Source organism: Venustampulla echinocandica (assembly GCF_003357145.1).
Source record: "Venustampulla echinocandica strain BP 5553 chromosome Unknown scaffold_0, whole genome shotgun sequence".
Classification (NCBI taxonomy): Eukaryota; Fungi; Ascomycota; class Leotiomycetes; order Helotiales; family Pleuroascaceae; genus Venustampulla; species Venustampulla echinocandica.
In genome coordinates, this window is record NW_022474205.1 from 6,230,882 (window position 1) to 6,250,844 (window position 19,963).

General features: G+C 49.1%; 6 protein-coding genes across 6 annotated transcripts; 2 read left to right on the plus strand and 4 right to left on the minus strand.

Annotated features, from left to right (window-relative positions):
• Positions 1-286: 286 nt before the first annotated feature.
• BP5553_01925 (uncharacterized protein) lies at positions 287-1,500 on the minus strand (the record flags this gene model as incomplete). The annotated part of the gene is made up of 2 exons (XM_032010548.1): positions 287-366; positions 426-1,500. 2 exons carry the CDS (start codon positions 1,498-1,500, stop codon positions 287-289), a joined length of 1,155 nt encoding a protein of 384 aa, XP_031874602.1.
• A 1,286-nt stretch (positions 1,501-2,786) lies between these two features.
• Positions 2,787-3,785, minus strand: BP5553_01926 (uncharacterized protein; the record flags this gene model as incomplete). The annotated part of the gene is made up of 1 exon (XM_032010549.1): positions 2,787-3,785. The coding sequence occupies one exon, from the start codon at positions 3,783-3,785 to the stop codon at positions 2,787-2,789; it is 999 nt and encodes a 332-aa protein (XP_031874603.1).
• Positions 3,786-5,801: 2,016 nt separating this feature from the next.
• BP5553_01927 (Uncharacterized protein) lies at positions 5,802-6,089 on the minus strand (the record flags this gene model as incomplete). The annotated part of the gene is made up of 1 exon (XM_032010550.1): positions 5,802-6,089. The coding sequence occupies one exon, from the start codon at positions 6,087-6,089 to the stop codon at positions 5,802-5,804; it is 288 nt and encodes a 95-aa protein (XP_031874604.1).
• A 995-nt stretch (positions 6,090-7,084) lies between these two features.
• BP5553_01928 (uncharacterized protein) lies at positions 7,085-7,384 on the plus strand (the record flags this gene model as incomplete). The annotated part of the gene is made up of 1 exon (XM_032010551.1): positions 7,085-7,384. One exon carries the CDS (start codon positions 7,085-7,087, stop codon positions 7,382-7,384), a length of 300 nt encoding a protein of 99 aa, XP_031874605.1.
• A 1,009-nt stretch (positions 7,385-8,393) lies between these two features.
• Positions 8,394-15,079, minus strand: BP5553_01929 (Voltage-gated potassium channel; the record flags this gene model as incomplete). Its single annotated transcript, XM_032010552.1, has 5 exons — positions 8,394-8,904; positions 8,955-9,044; positions 9,093-10,855; positions 10,906-13,296; positions 13,346-15,079. The coding sequence occupies 5 exons, from the start codon at positions 15,077-15,079 to the stop codon at positions 8,394-8,396; spliced, it is 6,489 nt and encodes a 2,162-aa protein (XP_031874606.1).
• A 1,175-nt stretch (positions 15,080-16,254) lies between these two features.
• Positions 16,255-19,047, plus strand: BP5553_01930 (uncharacterized protein; the record flags this gene model as incomplete). The annotated part of the gene is made up of 5 exons (XM_032010553.1): positions 16,255-16,428; positions 16,506-16,600; positions 16,646-16,763; positions 16,820-16,918; positions 16,972-19,047. The coding sequence occupies 5 exons, from the start codon at positions 16,255-16,257 to the stop codon at positions 19,045-19,047; spliced, it is 2,562 nt and encodes an 853-aa protein (XP_031874607.1).
• Between the last annotated feature and the right edge of the window lie 916 nt (positions 19,048-19,963).

Here is a 19,963-nt window from a genome sequence, read left to right on the forward strand (position 1 = left end):
ATAGCGTTTGCATTCCAGCAGCTATCCGTGCTCTCGATGGAATGAAGTTCAGCGTTGCGACATTCCCCAGCCATGTCAATTAGTCATACATTCCAACCCATTCCATGGTTCTCATTCTGATCCATATCTATATCATTTGTTCATCCGCATCCCTCACTCGCTGGTATATTCATTTCTTTGCCTCGTTTCTTATATCCACAATCATTTTTGTTTGCAAAAAACTCCCCCTAACGCCAAGTATCGCTCCCAACCATGTCAAAAAACAAGTGTCAAATTTTGGTCTGCTTTAGACAGAATGTACAAATTCCGGGCTATCGTCGCGAGTGTGAGCGCCGTGTGTCTCTCGTTCTTCGGTCAGAGCTTGCGCTGCCTTGGAGAATCGTTAGCAAGATTATCATGAGATTTAGCGAGGGAATATGACTTACTCGGACTACTGCCTGTATACGAGTCATACGAATAGTATGAACTTCCAATATCGGACCTTGGTGGCTTCTCCTTTTCATGCTTCTTCTTCAGCCCCAATATCACAGCCAGTCCCAAGAGACCTGCGCCCACTGCGCCGAATCCACCCAAGCCGCTGGATTTCTTCTTCCGACTATCTGTCACTTTTGATGGTCTACCAGCACCTCCAAACCAGCCCGTGTGTGTCTGTCTTTGCGAGCCAGTTCTACCACTGTGTCTAGAATAACGCTCTTCGATGACCTCTACTCGCTCATCTCTGCGCTTTTTCTTTCCGAGGCCGAAGATTGCGAGAAGGCCGTCGAAACCGGCTCTGAGGATGCAGCAGAAGCAGATCAGGAGGAGGATAATGACACCGGCAATGGTACCGATGACAATTCCCGCAATGGCTCCGGGGCTTAGCCCTTTGTTATTATGTTCCGCAGAAATAACTGGCACGGTACTTCCGCTGGCGGTGGCAGGAGGTAGAAATGACTGGGTGGTAGTTGGAGATATCGAAGCTGTTGCTGTCACTACTCCTCCACTAGTTGGCCGAAGAGGTGCGGAATAGCCACTCGGCGCATTATATGCCCAGGTTGTGCGACGTACACATGTACCAGCAGTTTCTCCGCAAGTCTGATCGCTCGGGCAGCAGACAGTCCCACATGATGTCTCTCCTAAGTTGGTTTTGCATATTGGTGCGCCTTCTAGGGGAGGAGATTGCGTTGGGGCTTGCAAATAGGAGCTAACTGTACTCGTGTGGGCAACGAGGCCGGTTTCTGTCCAGGTTGTCGTGTAAACCGCAACCCCTCCTGCACCCGTCGCGACAGCATTGCTCCCGCCTGCTACGCAAGTTGCGATGTTGCCTGAGAGTGTAGTGCATGATTGTCCTTGGGTGCAGCAAAATTGGCTGTCAGCGCCGCAGAACGAGACACAGGCTGCTCTGCCGGTGAGGAAGCTGAAGTCGAGCTCTCCTATGGGCCATGCTTGAGTTGACTCGATATTGGACAGAGCAACTAGGAGGAGGGAGAGCAAACTCGTAGGTGTTTGCGCAAGCCGCATCGTGCAGGATTTATATTGTCGAATCCGATTGAGTGATTTGGTTTGTAGATGCGAGTTGAAAAATTCGTTTATCGTCGTCGCTCGCGTTGCTGAATTCGCTGACGACAGCGGTGAGGGAGAGAAGCCCCGCTCTCAATATGATGGGCGAGAATCTTCAGCTAAGCCGGTTGCTGTGAGTGTGTTCTAGAAAGTCGATAACGGCTTTGCGATAATGGATTGCGCCGACGTCAATTGATGGCGATAACGATAGTCGAGGGCCCTAGAATTAGAACTGTCTCTGGAATGTATGAGGTGTACTGTGTAATGGGGAAAGGGAAACCACGAGGTGTGACAGCGTGGGAATAATGCACTTAAAAATGCGGTGGTTGAATATGACTGCAGCTCGCCCAGCCACCTGCCCAACTTTGCAGCAACTCCCAACCTCCTCGTCAACCCTCGCCAAATGGTTCTGGAATCGCACTACACCACTGTTAGCAGGCGCAAGGAAGGGAGAGACGTAAGCTAGAAGGTTTTTTAGGTTTGAGATGTCTTGTGCAATAACGGTGCGAAGTAAGACGTATGGGTGTCTGATATCGGGATGTGACATGCGGTGACCTGCATATGGGAGAAGACGCTGTGCGGTGTTGTTGACATCGCTACTCGGCCCCTGACGCTGCTGCTGATAGTAGGCCGGGCAACAAGCTCTTATCGCAGACCTGAAACGCCCCTCGCAAAGCCAGTGCGCTGTAGAATACTAAAGTAGCCAAAGGTTTAAATTAAGTTAAGGTTCCGGATTGAATAACCAGGCTATCGTTCACTTTTTGCAGTTCAAGAATGGTGAATCAATTTCTACATCTTGTGGTTTGGGCTTACCCTTGGTCGTCCAAGTCCTGACCCCCAATCCCCACCGCTATTCTTCTCAGCGCAGACCATGCATTTCAATTGGGTCCTGCATTGTCCTGTTTTGCTTCTTAAGTCATTGCGACGTGGCCAGCCAGCGTAGTTAGTCCCTGGCACTTGCAATACGTGGGACAAGCAAGGAATAGCTAGTGAGCGATGCTCGTATTGCGCAGCGTTGTCAGTGACATCAAACCAGCTGTTCTACGAATCCATGCATTCATTGCATTCTATTCTAATGCTGTATATAACGCAGCGTGGATGATATCTAAATGCCCATGTTCCAAGATGCTCTTCTATCTAAGCAGCAACTATCGTCACCAAGGGACATTTTACCATCCATGCACTCCAACCCCTTCAGAGATATTCTGCGAACCCATTTAACTCCTCTAACTACCAGCCCACTTCTGCTACTTCTTCTCCGCCTTTGCTTTCTTCGCCGCCTCCCTCGCTTGTTTCTTCTTCCTCTCAATCTCATTTGTCTTCTCCACCCGTTTTCTATTGAGCTCGGCAAACTCTCTCCAAGTCATCCCTCGAGCAGGGCCTCCAACAATGTACCAATCCACAAAACCAATTTTTTCATCCATGAACTTTCTCTCCTCCGGATCTCCTTTTGGCATTCTCAGTCCGAAGAGATGACCAAGAAGACCAACACCTTTACCACCTCTCCCGCGGAGATGAAGATAAGAGCCTGTTACAGGGCTTGGACGTGAAGTTCTGACGCTGCTCCGGGAGGACAGATCCGAGTTTTTCACCAAGTCTTCCGGTTGCGGAGATGGATCTGTCATGTAGCCTTTCATATCCAAAAGATCGTTGGCGCTGCTAGATGGTAGCTCTAGGAGGGACCAGCACGAGGGTGCCAGAGACGAGCCTACAGCCTCGCGGAGCTCCTCCTCCAGATCGCAGCTGGACCTCTTCCAGATCTGTGGGAATTTCGGACCTGGCAACACCATATCACTGATGTTCTCGAACGCAGCAATTCTTGGTTTCCAAACTGTTCTCTGGTCATCCAGTGGCCCATCGGGGTGCGTATGCTTGCTTGGCGCTTGGGTTGGAGTTTCTCCCGTGCATGGTAGAGTTATCGGCGGCTTGGACCGTTTCCACAATATCCAGCCCCTTTTATTGCGCAGTATCTTGGGCGTACGTGCGTATTGCCGATAAGGGGACTTGGGGCCATCAGTCTCTTCCACCAATCTATCAACCACCGCCTTGGCCTTCCATATCGTGTTCGTCTGGCGAGTATGTCCTCGATGAACATAATCCATACCAGGCAAGTTCATCCGCCCCATAGAGTTCTTGGTCCGGGAAATTGGCTTCATAATCCGCTCACGGAGTGATGATTTCCTTTCAGACATTGCGACTTGGCCCGGGCTATTGACTTTCATGTTCTTTGCTTCTGAGATTGCCATGTGTTCTTTATTCCTGATGACTGGTTTTCTTCTGCCTTAATTATATTGAGGTATACGTTGTGGTTGGGGCTTGGTCGTCCTTCCTTTGGCAACTGCAACAAAGTGGTTGAGAAGTTGATGGGGAAGAAGGTTTTAATAACCCACTTGGCGCGATGTTAATATATATACTACTACAGTAGCTGGGGTACCTTATTGTGATTACTTGACAATAGGAAGGAATTGTTGGGTGAATGTGGCGACGAAAGTGATTGCTGTAAATATGTTTTCGGAAGAGCGGGTAGACGCTCTGAATGAAATCAGGGCTTAGTTACGCTGGGTGGGATTGATAATATATGGTTTAGATGAATAGAATTCTACTTGTTTGAGTGCACTAGTTCAAAATCGTTATATGTTATATTTTGAATAAGCTCTTAGTTGACGCCTCAGGTGGGGGTTAGCACAGCTTATTTCCTTTTACGAAATAGAAATAAACAAGGCTTAATATGATTATCTAGTAACGACGCTAGTAGCAAACTAAATGAAGTATAAGGGAATATATATTACTAGTCTTAACTATAAAATCAGCCATACCCTTCCCTTTTAACCCTGTTCGCGAAATCCATAATATGTGTGAAAATAGGGGAGATACTGTAAATTATAAGTCAAACACGTTTTATACGTTTTATTTTTTTCGGACAATTTTAGCGGCTTCTTATGTTATATATCTTTAAGCCCCTAAATTATATACTGTAGGTGCAGCATTATGGGACTTTATATCTGGTGGAAGGGTTATTGTTAAATAATAGATAATAACTGCGAGTGGATTAGAGATTAGACTTTAGAATAATTGGTTTCCTCCACACGAAAAAGTAAGAGGTCTTGATGGAAAACTCTAGCCATTTCTTTAAACTTAGGGACTGATAGAATTGGCTACGATGTAGTCATTGCCAACTTTTGACGCTAACGGGGAGAATATCGCCTTTTGGGGGTATGAATGCTAGATGTTGAACTGTGTTGCGCTCTCTATGATCCTGCCGCTACCGCGACACTTGACTGGGATATCTTCAACGGTAACAACCCAGTTTTGTGAGACGATAGGTACACTCAGCCTTGAGAATAAGAAAGCAAAGCAGTAGTGCAAATAAATGCATGCCTGTCCAATTTAGGAGATAGCACATAAGCCTTCCGTAATCGGACGGACGAATCGTAAGTTCCCATCCGCCAAAGAGCCAGCACTGTAGTGTATAAACCAAGGTGAGTCCATTCAAAGGATTAATGTGGTAGCTGAAAGGTGCTTTAATACTCTATGCTGAAAGGGCCCGATTCGGAAAATCTCGTGATAGGCACCCTCACATCACTTCCCGAAATGGATAGTACGTCAAGTTTCGGGGTAAGTGGGTCGTGACATCCTACAGGATGATGGACCTTGCATAAATATTCGAGGCTTGAGATCGACTTATGCCTTACCGGATGGATGTCGTTGATCAACGCAGGTGATAATAAATAGCCGATATGAATATGAAGATCTTCCGATTGCGTTCTGACATGTAACTGCCCCTCCGCGCTGGAAGATTTCGGTTCCCATCACGCGGGAGGTTGGTCAATCATGAGAATTAAACCCGGAGTCACTCAAGTAGATACTTTTCCAAGAAGGCAAAATTGGTATGAATATGTCGCATTACAACGAGTGTATTTGAATATAAGAGATGTTCCACCACAGTGAAGCTTATCTTTTCCCTTGGGCAACAGCATCATTCAACCCCTAAATACCCCTAAATACCCCTAAATCTTCTGGACTGGCATTTCGCAGACGTGACCTAACGTGCGAAATCTGCATCCAATAAAAATATACGCCCCATCGCCCATAAACACCAAAAGTCCATCCGTATCCGTAGTCGTGTGAATAATAATAATAACGCCGTCATAATAGACCATGTTCCAGCCGCGGGCTTCCCAAATATCAATAATCCTTCGTCAAAACCTTCTCTCGTTCAGGCGTAACTTGCTGGTATCGAATCCACTCAGTTGTCATTTTCTCTAGAAGGAGCTCATTCTCTCCTCCATGCCACCCCAGTAGACGATTGGTCGGGGCTCAAGGACATCGAGGCCGGATGGGAAGATCTTTCTCTCCTCCTCCATGTCAACCACTGAAGGTTGTCGGTGCATGATGGCATTGACCGTGCTGATGGGCGAGGAAGAGTTGGAGGCATAAGAGTTGCGGTTGCTGGACATTATCGAGGAATCTGATGGTGACCGGGAGCGGGACCGACGCAGTGAGGTGCGGATGCTGGAGAAGGAGATGGATTGGAAGCGTGTGTTGCGCATATTGGCGGTTGGTGAGTGGTTTTGAAAAGGAGTGAAGGTATATCAAGTTTGGTGGTGCTTCCAGAAGAATGTCTAGTGAGCGCCGGTGATGTACGAAGATGAAAATCAAAGGCGCAGCCTCGGTGGATTAGGAAGGATTGAGTATGTGAAGCAATTGTAAAGCACTGAACGAGTGAACGAGTGACGAGTCTCTTTAGACTGGGGATAAATGGCAATTACCGAACGTGGACGGGAGATCTCAAAGGATTCGATAGAACGAAGAATACTATTATTCCTCCCGGCGACCGCAAGACCAGTACTTATCAAAGCTGGCCATGGCCAGGGCCACGCTAGGACTTTCCCCTGCGGCCCTGGAAATAGAAGAAGGTTTGGGAAGAAGGAGAGGGGCAAGGGTCAGGCAGCAGAAGGGGCTTCAAGGGGCCCGGGAAGAGCGCAAGAATTCAATAAAAGACGAACGGAGAATACGGGCTGGGTGCAAACATTCATGCGTTGCGGTGATGATACCTTGCCTCGGTGGCTGTAGTCAATGCGGTTGGTGTTACAAAGGGGTGGGGAGAGAGGCCGGCAGGGGCAAAGGGACAACGAGAAGACGAGGAAGACGAGGAAGACGAGGATTCCGTACTGAAACAGCACTGCGCGGAGAGAGGACCAGGAAATGGTCAAACAGAGGATATACATTCTGCTCTGTAGATGCAACCTGCTAGATGTGGGTTTGTCAGATGCAGATGCAGATGCAATGCGGGGGATTCCCAAGCACCAGAGCAAGTTGACAAGTGACATGTACTTCGTACAGACGCAGCTGGAGGATTGATTATCGTCGTGCTGCTGCGGCAACTCTGAAGCATCGCGGACTTAGCAGTGGCTGATATCCCGTGCTCCCTTGCCCCTGATCTCCGAGGTTCTAATTCCAACTCCCTGCCTTGATAAGCCCTCTCTGCATCTGGTCAATAATCCAGACTTTTATCGTCAATAATAATCAATGCGAATCCTTCAATATGTCTCTGGAATGCAATTTCCAATGCCATTTACCAGCTCGGGGCTGCTCCTCGCTCTTGGTCATGGGAGCTGAAGAACACGATGATGCCCCCTCCTTCACGAGAGAGAGACGGACACATCACATCGAGTTAACGGTTGAATGGATCTCCGTGACCGAGGCGAAACATCCAAGAGCTCCAGCCGATCCCTTAGAAACATTCCCATCCACGATAAAACCATCCCATAACCCGCACGTTCACGCCCCACCGGCTGTCCGGTATGATAGCCAGGGAGCCATCTATCCACACTGCACCACCTGATCGGAGTGATATTGCAGCACTACACCTCAAACCACCCACGGCAATGATGGATGGCATGCTGTCCTGGAGGCTTGCGCATCAAACAGGCACGGCTGCTCCTGAGGAACCCAAGCCTGCGACAGGTTTCATGCTGATAATCACCAGCTTGGGCTAGTGGGCCCTTGTTGGTTGCGACACTGACATGGGGCTTGGACTGTTTGACACCGCCTAGCCCGTGGAATCGTCGCATCGTCAAGAAAATTATTCCGCCTCTAGAGTCATAGAACATGACCTGACAGTCTGAGAGTGGGTTCTACCCCTATACGGATATGGCGACATTGGGAGTTTTATCAACGAACTACTCCGGATGAGGCGGGATTCGATTTGGTCTGGGTATCTTTTACCTAGCGAGGTCTGTCGACTTGCTCGTTCCAGGAGATTTATTTCCCAGGATATCTATTCCAGCCATTATACCCAAGATTTATAGGAGTCCCATTTTATTCAGTTCACCATGCGTTGAGCCTGATCCCTAGATATCAACTTGTTTCAAACATAAGATCTCTGTTATTACTATGTACTTTCAACTCGCCTCATTATCCTTATACCAGCGACGAAGAAAGAAAGAACTCCTTGGCTATGCACAGTTAAATAAACAGAAAAAGAAAGTAAAACCCCTCCATCTAATCGAGCCCAAGTGTTTCACTCCAGGAAAATGCCGAGAATCTGAAAAAAATAACCAACAGTATACCGGTCCCACCGATGAACAGTCAGTATACATCGCAAACACCCCATTTGCGAAACCAGCTAGCCACCCCCCCCAATCCATCGCACATATTTACATCCCACCTGACTCGTAATCGAAACAAATATGATCGTGAAGAGGCCGTAATATACCCATAAACGCCCCTCTACTTCCAAATCCATCGCGTAATGACCCATCCTATTTTTGACCGTCTAGAAAATATAAGTCAACACACCATCTCCCTCGTAATATTATCATCATCCAAGTCTAGAATGATACATTCGTTTTTTATGAAGGCGGGTCTCTGCGGTTGGGTGGTCGCTTCATGGTAAAACTTCGCCGAATACTCTCTCCCCAAGCCGAATTATCAAGGATTTGTAGGACATTCTCTGCGCTAACTCCGCTGCCGCGCCTACTACTAGCTGCCGAGGCCGCTTCGCCCAGCTCTCCTCCCTCGAAACTGAAGGCTGAATTGGTCGGCCGATGTGGTGATAGCTGCGGCGACTTCCCAGTGTTGGGGGAAGGGAAGGCCGGTGACAGCGGCCCGCCAAAGCTGGAGGGCGACTGCGACTCCCCTGAGCGATGGCGTCGCGCACCATCCAAGCCGTGGGCAATGAACGAGCTGCGGGTATCGACAATATCCATTGGTGACAATCGTTCAGATGCTGGTGATTTGCCCGGCTTCGGGACAACTTCTTCTTCGTCATCTATAAATACTTCTGGTCCCAGTTGTGGGATGTCAGTCATACGGCCTGATCGTTTCCTCTCCATATGCCTCCTAAATGTTCTTGACCAGTACCTTCGAGCATGTCGTTAGCATATTGAATTTCACCTATTCGGGGATCTTACATCGTATCGAAGAACCCGAGGACGATCCGCCGGCGGATTTCTTCCTCTACTCGTTGTAGGCGCGCCCTACGGCGTAAGAATTCCTCCAGCCTAAACCAAAGTCAGCATTTCCGACGAGTAGTGTGGGAAAGAACTTACTTCAAACTCTTATTATCGCTAATCACGTTGTAATGGGCCAAGATCAGTAAGACAGTGGTAAATGAAATCCCGCGGTCGGCGTCGGCTGAGACCATGACTTCCTCAAAGAAGAGATTGTAACGAGTCCTCGCCAGTCTGACCTGCTCCGGATTAATAGTGTTGAGTCTCTTGTTCAGGGCCTTCAAATCGACGCCACTGGATGCGCTCGAGGTTGCCATAGCTGATATCCTGCCTGACGGTTGCTCAGACTGAATATCCTCTAGGATCCTCCGCACGGAATTTTCTTGGCTATATATGCGCATTTCGAACACTCCGGAGAGTTCGCCCAAAAGCCGAGGAAATGCCTCCTTACTGATATATCCCGTGCCCTCGGGATCTAAGGTCGCCCATGCTTGTTTGAAGCGCCGAAGCTCTTCCCTGCTTACTTTCCCGAGTCCACTGGAATGCTGGTACACGTAACTGAAGCTTTCGTAGATGAGCGAGACGAATAAACTGGTGAAGATATACATGCTGAGAATGTTCCAAGCAATAAAGAGACCCCGTGCCCAGTTCTGACTTCCGCAATCGCTTTCGAAAAAGTCGAGGCCGGAGATACAAAGTGGCGGTTCGATACCGGCATAATCTTCCATGACTCCATTCCAGCCTTCGCCAGTACTCATGCGGAAGAGCAAGATGAGGGCTTTCGGTACCGTCCTGAAGTTGATATTACCATCCTCGGCGCTCCCAAATCGAGTGAGGCCAAAGGTTTGGGTCATGGCGATTGCGAAAACTAGGAAGAAAATAAACCATGTGGCTAGCAGATTACCGATGTTTGTTAGACTAGCAGCTGCTGTCTTGAAAAGTTGATCTAGGGCGTCATTCCGTGGGATTAGAAGAAGGACGATTGAGACGAGGAACGTCTTGTGGAGTCGGATGTAGAGCTGTGAATCCGGGTTGGCCAGGAATAATATTGTAGTGACAAGTGTCCCGCTGATGGAGATGATCGAGTATATATCCCATGAACTTCGTCTAAATCTCGCCCAACTGAGTCCTACGATCCGTACGACGACGTTTGCTATGTAAAAGATCGTAAAACCCAGGAAAATATACGTCCTGGCCAAATCCCACCACTCTGGTTCATTATTGTATTCCAGTAACAATAAGATGAGGTGGAGAACGAGGACACCCGTTATCGCCCGTTGCCATTTACCATGTTTCCTGACGGCCCGTTTGTAGCACCAGTCTTTCCAGTTCTTATCGAGATTGTTAGAAGGCCGCTTGGAAGGTGAAACTTGCTTTAAAAGTTTTCTAAGCTCTAACCACGACCTTTGGTCTGCCGTCAAGAAAGCAACTCCGGTCTGTTCCGTGTAGTTTCTCATAAAGACGGAGATAAATAAGGTAAGCACGAATACCGTTGCGAGGAGGTTGAATATGACGAAAAATAGTGCGTTGCCTTGCGAGGCAAATGGTTTTGGCTGAAGTCCCCGACCCGTAATCGATTCGGCACTCCACATCACATCTACCCAGCCTTCTTGGGAGACGATCTGGAAAAGTATGAAGAGCGAACTTGCAAAATCGTCGAAGTTATAATAAGAATTGGACGCTACCCTCGGTGTCATCAGTATCCAGTCATTGCTATAAGGCGTCGATCCCCATTCCCCGAAGCAGTCAGCGAGGCCAGAGATGCTGTCAGAACCGTCATTGCAAGATACCATTTGACCATGAAAAAGGTTCAAGCCATATATGGCGAACGGAATCAGGAGAGATAAGGACACAAAGGCAGCCTGATGGAATAGTTAGCCAGTTTCGAGAGCAGGGATTGGATAGAACTTACCGAAAAGAACTTGGCGCCCCCAACAATGATCAAGGAATGAAACGTTTCCCGGGCACTATCACTAACGTTGAGTAACCTCAAGGCTCGAAGGGCTTTAAACGCTCCTACAGCCCTGGAAACTGCGCCATCGTTTAACAGGGATGTACTGACGCTGATCCAAAAGGTGATCAATACAATGCCATCAATCAATCCCCAGGAACTTCGGAAATAAGCATTAGGAGTCCAGAAAAAGCCATCTGCAACGACTTTGATGAGCGCTTCGGCCGTGAATAGAATGGCGAAGGACATATCAGCCCACACAAACCAATTTTTGACGTTGAATGTATGGGTATCGAAGTACTCCTTCTGATAAAGGGGAGTAGTGACGCAAGCAAGTAGAACCATGGCTACTATTGCGGCATATATAAATGCAGAAAATGTGTACCATACGACCTTGTTTGGCTCGACGCCATCAATTCGTTCATTTCCACGCCCAGGGCCCACGATCCTCTGGCAGAAGCGGCGGACTGGGTTCGTAGGCTTCAAGATAAATAGAGCATTATTATAAGTTGGATGCCGAGCTAAAAATTCACGCTGTGCCTTCTTTCGTTGCGAAGTTGCTGAGACAGCCTCCTTCGCCAAGGTTCTTGCGTCAGTTGGTTCATCAGGCCGGCTCGAAAATTGAATATTTGAATAGAAGGGATTCGGTTCCCGATTCCAGACACGGCTTACGAACTTGTCCCGCAAACTGGAAAGAAGCCCGTTATTGGCGACGGGCGCCTGCGCAGGTGGAGTGTTGATGTGTGGGGAGGATTCGTCCGCTGCGCGGATTTCGTCATCCAGGAAGTCTTTCACAACAGCATCCTTCAAGAGCATTTCCATTGTGGCCGGACCATAATCTAAAGGATCTTTAGGTGCCCTGGCCCGACCAAAGCGGAATACGGCCGAGAGCGAGAGATTGCTGGACGAACCGCCGAGTTCCTTTCTGTTTAGGAATGCTTTGAGTTGGTGCATGCGTTTTTCATCTTCGGAGACGTCGAAATTTTCTTGGATAACAGCTATGAACATGTTTACCAAGATGAAGTTTGCTAGAATGAACCATCCGATGAAAAATATTGCACCAATCCAACCCGAGTGTCGAGAGTTACCGTACATGGTGACATTATAAAGCACCTCGGTCCAGTTTTCACTAGATAGAATTTGGTACATTCCGAGGAAGGCGTTATATATAGTAGCGAAGGTAACCTGGTGAGGATCACCGCCGTCGTCGAATTGATCAATTTCACCCCGAAATAATTGTACGGCGAAGATTGAGATGAGAAATGTTATCAAAAAGACAAATAGCATGAGGTTGCCAATACCACTTGAGTTTCCGAGCACAAGAGTAAGCAATTTTCTTGTGACAGGCACCGCGATGATAACCCGGTAAACTCTGAGAAGTTGAAAAACGGTTAGCCATGCATAGGGTTGCCCAGAGTTGCGAATCGGCGGTATCAGAATGATTGTTGTAATAACAGCCAGTCCTAGGTCAAACCAGTTCTTCTTGTCCCGAGCAAAACCTCGCCAATCGACAGCAAACCGGAGAACAATCTCGACCAGTAGAATAAATGTGACGACAGTCTCTGAGGTATCGATCAATCGCCCCCGAGAGGCCGACATAGTCGTACTCCGAATAGATTGAGCCACGAGGTCGTAGGCAATACAGATGACCCAAACCCATTGCGTCTTATCAAATAAACGTTTGAGTGAGCTGACGCGGCGAGGTAAGCCGGGGTCCTTGGTTGGTAGGAGAGTCTTGACATGAGCAGCAAATGCGCTAGCTTTGCCTTCTTCTCTGATTACCTGGAAGGAAGAAGTAATGACAGCTATAAGCAAATTGAGAAGCCACAGCATCATTATCATGATACCACCGGCAAAAAAGATCGCAGCTGCTAAGTAGTCCGAATTTGTGGTGTAATACATAATATCAGTGTAAGTATTCGCGGTCATTGTCACGAAAACCAATTCCAGCGACTGGAAGATATTGTCGAAGCTGACTGTTCCGCTGTAAGGAAGCTGGTCTCCTTCAAGTTGAATGCAGTATGATCCTCGGGGGCATAGATACCCCTTAATAGATGTCGTTCCGTTCTCGAGACGGTCGACGTCTTGTGTACCATCGAGGGGCCCCAATTTCCAAGGATCGTGGGCTCCTGTATCATTGTTGAACTGCCCTCCACAGAACTGGAACTCATGCGTGTATGCCGAGCCAGTCTTATTTGAGTGATCTAGAGGGTCAATCCAAACGCATTGACGATCAAAACTCGACTTGAAGCTTTGCACCCCAATGATTGCGAATAGCAGCCAGAAAAAGCCGATGAGAAACCCAACATTGACAAGCAATGGCGCCGCCTTCTTTAAACTTCGCAAAATAATCTGAGACGACATGTTAGCGAGAATAACTAGGAATTGAGAAAATACATACAGCAGTTCCATGTGTGAGGGCCAGTAATCGAAGGATCCGCAAGCAACTCAACATTTTGAAGAGGTATATATGATGGCGACTCTCCATCCCTGCAACTCCCAGAACGAAAGATATCCAGAACGCTACAACAGCCACAAAATCAAGTCTGTTGAAGCCATGCCGCAAAAATGCACGTCTGGCCAGCTGGAGACGTTGCGCTTGCTCCACAGTCCTAATATCTTCCCCCTGCATTACGGTGAAAGAACGAAGAACGGTAGGGGCGGTGACCAAGGGGGAAGCACGGTGCCCCTTAACGGATAATCCTCGTTTAGGTGTAAAAAAAGTCCGATATTTGTCCAGAACCATGGCCTTCACCCCGCCATTCCGATCTATGGTACTGTACTCTGGGGCGTTGATAACGAATCCAGACACAATGACCCGAACAATGATCTCGAGAGTGAAAATAATAAATAACGCAAGAATAGCGAGATCAATTGCGGACCCGCCCCAGCGCTCCGGACGAGGATTGGTGAAAACATTTTTGGATGAATCAACGGCTAGGAGGACAGTTTGAACCATGATGAGAATCAGGATGACTGGCTCTGTAATTGGCCAAACCAGCATATCACATAGGCGGTTTCGGATTCTGCTCTCAGGAGAAAAAATCCCCAACGAATTGCCCTTCAGGGGGTTGGAATTCAGTTTCCGTTCATCATTGGGCGACGGTTCTGGCGAATTTGAACCAAAGAACCGCATAGCTTTCTCCGCAGGTGCTGGTGATACACCACTTTGATGTTTAGGGTCCGTAGGCAGTGGCTCATCATATTGTGATCGAAAAAAGGGTTGAGGCTCACTGGGGAGACTTGGAACAGGCGGGATGCTGGATTGCCGAGCCGCCTCCCGACGAGCACTCATTTCAATAAGCTCGGCCTCACCACTGAGATTCACAACACGTTGTGACATTGCCCTTACCATTGAGCCAGCCCTTGAGAGGGCGCCCGAGGTGGTCGACGGCGATCGGGACCTGTTCCGACTGTCTGGAGAGAGAGATCCTCGCGAAAGACCATTTTCTGCCAGCCCAAGCTCGTCTCCAAGCCTATAACTCGCATGTCTCCCTGCCCCGGACGAGGCAAAATCAACGCTATGGAAACTCCCCGATCTATCATGTCCTTGTCCCCTATCAGCATAGGCTTCCGCTCCACTCACAGGCTGAAGATGATTCGTATCTGTGAGAGGAATACTATCGGAGTCAGGTGGAAAGTATCCCGGATCATATCCCGAAAGATCCTCGCGAGAGTCGCCGTATGGGGATGCGCCGCTAAAATCCCCTGACCCGTAGGGGGAATTCGTTCTTGGAGCTTGCGAGACACTGATGTCGGGGACGAGCAGACCCGCAAACCCCATCGCAGCTTGGAAATCCGCAGGATTACCGACTGGAGATATCGGGGTTTCCGGGTCGTTGGGCGGCCGTGACTGCGGTATTATAGATAGGGGAGTAGGAGTAGCGCCAGCGCGACGAGGGGTCCTGTCAACCGGACTTGGGGAGGTCTCGTCCAACCTTTCATATCGAGGGCCATTATTATACCCGCTCAACGGCCGTGATCCGCCACTCAGCAAAGTTCTGCCTCGACTATGGGCGACGTCTACCGACTCTGGCGGGGGATCTTGGCCGCGACCAAGATTCTGGAGTGGTATCGATTGAAGAGGGGTCGATGGGTATGGATTCGCAGAATCCTGCGGGCCCGGAGGAGGCATTGTGGCCTATGCCAATGACCCGAAGGTCTCTGTAGGTATTGGTGTATCGCTGTTGTCTGTTGTTCTCCAATCCACGCCACGACTTGGGCTAGCTATCAGGTGGGTGCAAGACCACTGTAGCGGGATGCGCGCGGCGAACGTGTGGCTCGTCAAGTGCTGGTCATGGTTGTTGATGAGCGCGGTGCATTGGAGCCTGGATTTAGCGAGAGTATGGCCAGATTCTTCGCATAGTCGTGGGCCGACTTGAAGAGGGATTCGGGGATATATTATTTGCGTATAGGAGGCACCGTTTAGAGGCGTTGTCGTCGTCGTTTGACTTCTGTAACGTCGGCTTTCACAAGGCGAGACAGAGTTGCGGACTACGCAGTAGAACACTAGCCAGGGGGGGGGCCGGCCCGGTTTGGTCTAGCGCCTTCAGCTGGGCGGGAAGGGCTGCGAGATTAGTCGTTGCTTATGTCATCGTCTAGGAAGTACCAGGAGTGGTGCTGTCTTGGTGTTTACTCTGCTCGTATTATTATTATTATTATATATTGTATACCGGAGGTCCTTCGCACACTGATGTAAATAATACATAAGCTACCCCTCTAAATCCTGAGCAATAATGAGAAGCGATTAATTGGTAGAGAAGGATACTATGGCCTTGAAACGCAGTCTACAGTACTATGTAAGATTACCTCTCTCTAGTATGCTGCTGCTTGTATCTCACTCAGCCCATAACACCAACTTCCCCTGAATGCCATTCCTCAGTCCCGGAATGAAGTGGCTGAAGTCACGTGCAATCGGCCATACGTAACGGTGCTACTCCGTCCTCCGTACAAGTACCTAGGTAGTTCCCGTCCTCCGGCCTGCGTTTTCCGGCCGCCGTACCAAATCCAATCTCGTGCCTCAACTGTGGAATTGACGTCGAAACCGCGTTCTGTCGTGTTCGGGTGATATTTTTCTAATCTCATAACTATTCGCACTATTTTGCAGTCCACCACCACCACCGCCACTGCTGCTACCACGCATATCCACACGCTTGGTTTCTTGCTGGGTCTCCAGTCCAGCCCAGCCGTTGCTAGAATAACCGCCAGCCAGCTCAACTCCTGGTTGCCTCCAAACCGGTATCGACTCCGTCACGTCTACTTCCATCCCTCATCTCCATCCGCATCCGCCGCGCGAGGTCGTCCACAACCATGGTGTCTTCCCGCAAGCGGGGCCGGCAGGAGATGGAAGCCGTCGAGCCGTCTAAGCCGGCGGAGAGGAGTCTGCTGGACCGCGTTAGGAATATGTGGGAGTTTGCCAACGTCGTGCAGTATATCTATATCTTTGGGCGGGCTCTCAAGATAGACGAGAATCTGGACATTGAGGTACATCCCCCAGTGCGCGCTGAGCTGGCCCCCGATTATCTCGTTATCTAGCATCAATGCTAATATTATCCTGTTAGGACCTGGAGATGGAATGTATAAAACCCTACTCAACTGTGCTGCCCGAGATTGGCCTTGCTCTTCTCAAGTTTGTCTCGTCGCATCGAGGGCTTACGTAGGTTCCCTGCAACTTTCCCCTTCTCAAGCTCATTTTTGATAGTCCTGAATTATTCGACGAATATACGCGAAGGCAATATGTAGCCAAAGCCCCTCATCGTAATCTATACGGGACCGAAGAAGTGCCCGCGAAATTCGACGATTTCGATATATTCACAAAGGTGGGTTATTATTGCCGGCGCGATGTTTATATGGTTCCTGACAGTTTTTGCCATAGATTCGAGTGCTACAACAACTTACGCAATGGACAATGGTAAACCCTGACCGCATCCGCGAAAGAATGGAGGAGCACAAGGATAGTGAACAGACCATCTGGGTAAGCCTGCTGTCGAGGAACAGCAAATGATTAAGCTAACATGAGCCGAATAGCGCATAGAACCCTTCGGATGGGATTCGGAGGACCGGAGCTACTTTGCTCTTGATGATAACAGACTCTACCGCCGGACCGACCCTCCTCCCCCGAAGCCTCCTACGGCAAAGCCCAAAAAGAACTCGAAGAAGGCAAAAGCTGCAGTGCGGGCGAGCAAACGTCGCAGGGTCTCGGAAGCCGTGGAGAGTGAAGCCGAAGTCGCCGATGAAAGCGCCATTGGCGATCGTGCGAATGACGAGAAGGAGGACGATGGCTTTGGTGGGATGATCTGGGAGTGTGTTGCTATCACTTTGGATGAGCTCAGCGCATTTATTGCGACCCTGGAGAAAACCCGTGATCCAAATGAGAAGACTCTGCGGACGAGACTAGTTGAAGAGCTCTTACCTCTGTTAGAGAAGCAGGAAGAATCACGTAAACGCAAGGCTGCTCAGAAGGAGCGCGAATTACTCAACCTTGAGAAGCTAGCGACAGCCAAGAGATCAAGCAGGATTGCAAGCAAGATGGAACATCAGAAACAAGAAGAAGGAGCCCGGGAAGCAGAGCGCAAGAGGCAAGCGGAGCTAGCCTTGGCCAAGAAGGAGCAAGAGAAGTGGTTGAAACTTGAGAAAGAGCGCGAATCGCGTATGCAAACCCGCGAACAACGACTGAAGGAGCGCGAAGCCCGTCGAATCCTACACGAAGAGGAGCTTGCGAATCTCTCTGAAGATAGCAAGAAGCTTGAAGTGGGAGCAGGCCGCCTATCTGAACGTCATCTCAAGGCCGAAATAGAGAAGAAAAAACAAGCACTCGAGGAGCTCGCGGAGGAAGAGGATTGGATCTTCGATTGCATTTGTGGCGCTTATGGCCAAATTGATGATGGCACTCACAGCATTGCATGCGATAAATGCAACATCTGGCAGCACAGCAAGTGTGTGGGAGTCAGCCAGGCAGAAGCTGATCGAGACGACTTTCATTTCATCTGTAAAACCTGCCAGCGCCGTGCAATAGATGCCGAACGCGCCAAAACTCACCCTCCGATCAAGATCAAACTGAACCGCCCCGGATCATCCTCGTCACCGCTACCTCCTAGAGATAATAGCATACCAGTCGTTACCACTGCTCCTTTGGCCAATGGAGGCACCCACTCTATGCAACAAAGCACCCCAAGGATGGCCACATGGCAACCAACCCCAACCGTCCCACCCCAATATGCCCATCAGACTGCCCTCAAAAACACTGCGGCTCAGTCTGAGCTTTCTCAAACCAATGGGCACCAAGCATTATCTCAAGGCTCTGATCGGGGAAATTCTAGCGTTCCCTTGCCAGCTTCTGTTGCCCGACTTAGTCAAGGAGCCTCTACTGCGGAATATTCTGGACCTTCTCCCCTCCAGGCACCTGGCCAGGGCAAGGCTTCCCCATCATATGAAAGTACGCGGCCGCCTAGTGCGCATGCATTTGCTTCACCACACCCCAACAGTCCAACCAATCTGCCACCGCCAGGACAGCCACAAGTTTACACCTTTGTTAACGGCAATGGCACTAATTATAACACTGGCACACCAGGCCAACCCGTTGCCACGCCTTCAAAAATGCAAGGAACTCCGACACCAGCGGGTAATCCTCACGGGGTCCTGCAAAACTATACTGCAAACGGACCGCGGCCTGTATCCAGTGATGGTGCTGTCGCTCGCTCATCCCCTTTTTCCGGAGCTCCAATGCTAACTCCAATCAACCACACCAATAACCTCTCAAACCCTCCTAGCAGTCCAATCCAGCATGCTACCCCAAACCTGCATGTTTGGCGGCCTAGTGTATCCTCATCTCCGCATTTTACGCCATCCTCAGTCCAAGGAGACGCAACTCAGGGGGGCAGCCACACCTCTCCACTGCCTCCTGCTATCACAGGAATGTCACCGACCAAGCACTCCCCACCTAGGCCAACTACATCCAATGGGACCCTAGGCTCTGCAACACCTTCCGTATTACCACCCGTTGCCTCTTTGTCCCCTAGCTTCCAATCACAGAATCTCACTCCACCTGTGAAGTCGTCAGAACCTGGCCGAAATAGGCCCAATGGCCAAGCTGCCTCCCCCTAACGAAACTTCTATGGATACCCAAGACAACCAAGTAGCTTGTTTGGAAGATGTACGAACGGAGCACCAATAATTTTAGACTAGGGCAGATACGATCTACCTGTCGATGAGGGAATATCTCCACCCGCCGGTGATACATCTGGTCCCCCGCGGCGTTATGGCGGCTATACCCATCATGAAATTCGTCAAGTCAGACCCTTTCCAAAGTGCTAGGACTAGGAAAGTCGCTTGAGCACTGTATTTTCCTTGTCAAAACGGCGTATTCGGGGTGGGGGGCATCTAGAGAATTAAAAGCAAGCGTTTGCTGCTTGTGTTTGGCACTCTTATTGACAGATGCTTGTGATCATATAGAATAGGGATGGATTGATGCTATAGAACCAGCATGAGGGAAATGAATTAATGTACTAATAGTATACTACTACCAACAATACTAAAAATAATAGATTTTACAAGTCGAAATGTGCGCATTGTGATTTGGAACTTTGGGATGTAGTTTCCGTAGAGGTGCATATACATCTAAGTGCGTAAGCTAACGTCTATCCCTGAGTCCAGAGACGCACCCTGTCACGAGACGAATCTATGATTTTATCTTGGCAAGTCTACGAAGTTGTTATGAATATGTCACTGTTCTTTAACTATTTCTCCCTAAAGAGACCACTCAGCAACAAGAAAAAGACTACGGTTGATTATGCTATCGATCGTTTCAATCACGCTACTGATCGCCGCTTCGGCTGCTCCCCCTTGCTTAATCGCGACTATTAGGGTCTCTTCAAATTTCGAACTACTTGGGAAAAGGTTCCATGAAGAAAGAATATGGCTCCAAGTTTTGAAGACACTCAGAGAGGAAAATAATATAGTTCTCCGGGAGTTACGCCGTCCGAGGAGAGGGGCATCAGCGCCACATGTTTTAGCTTCAGGA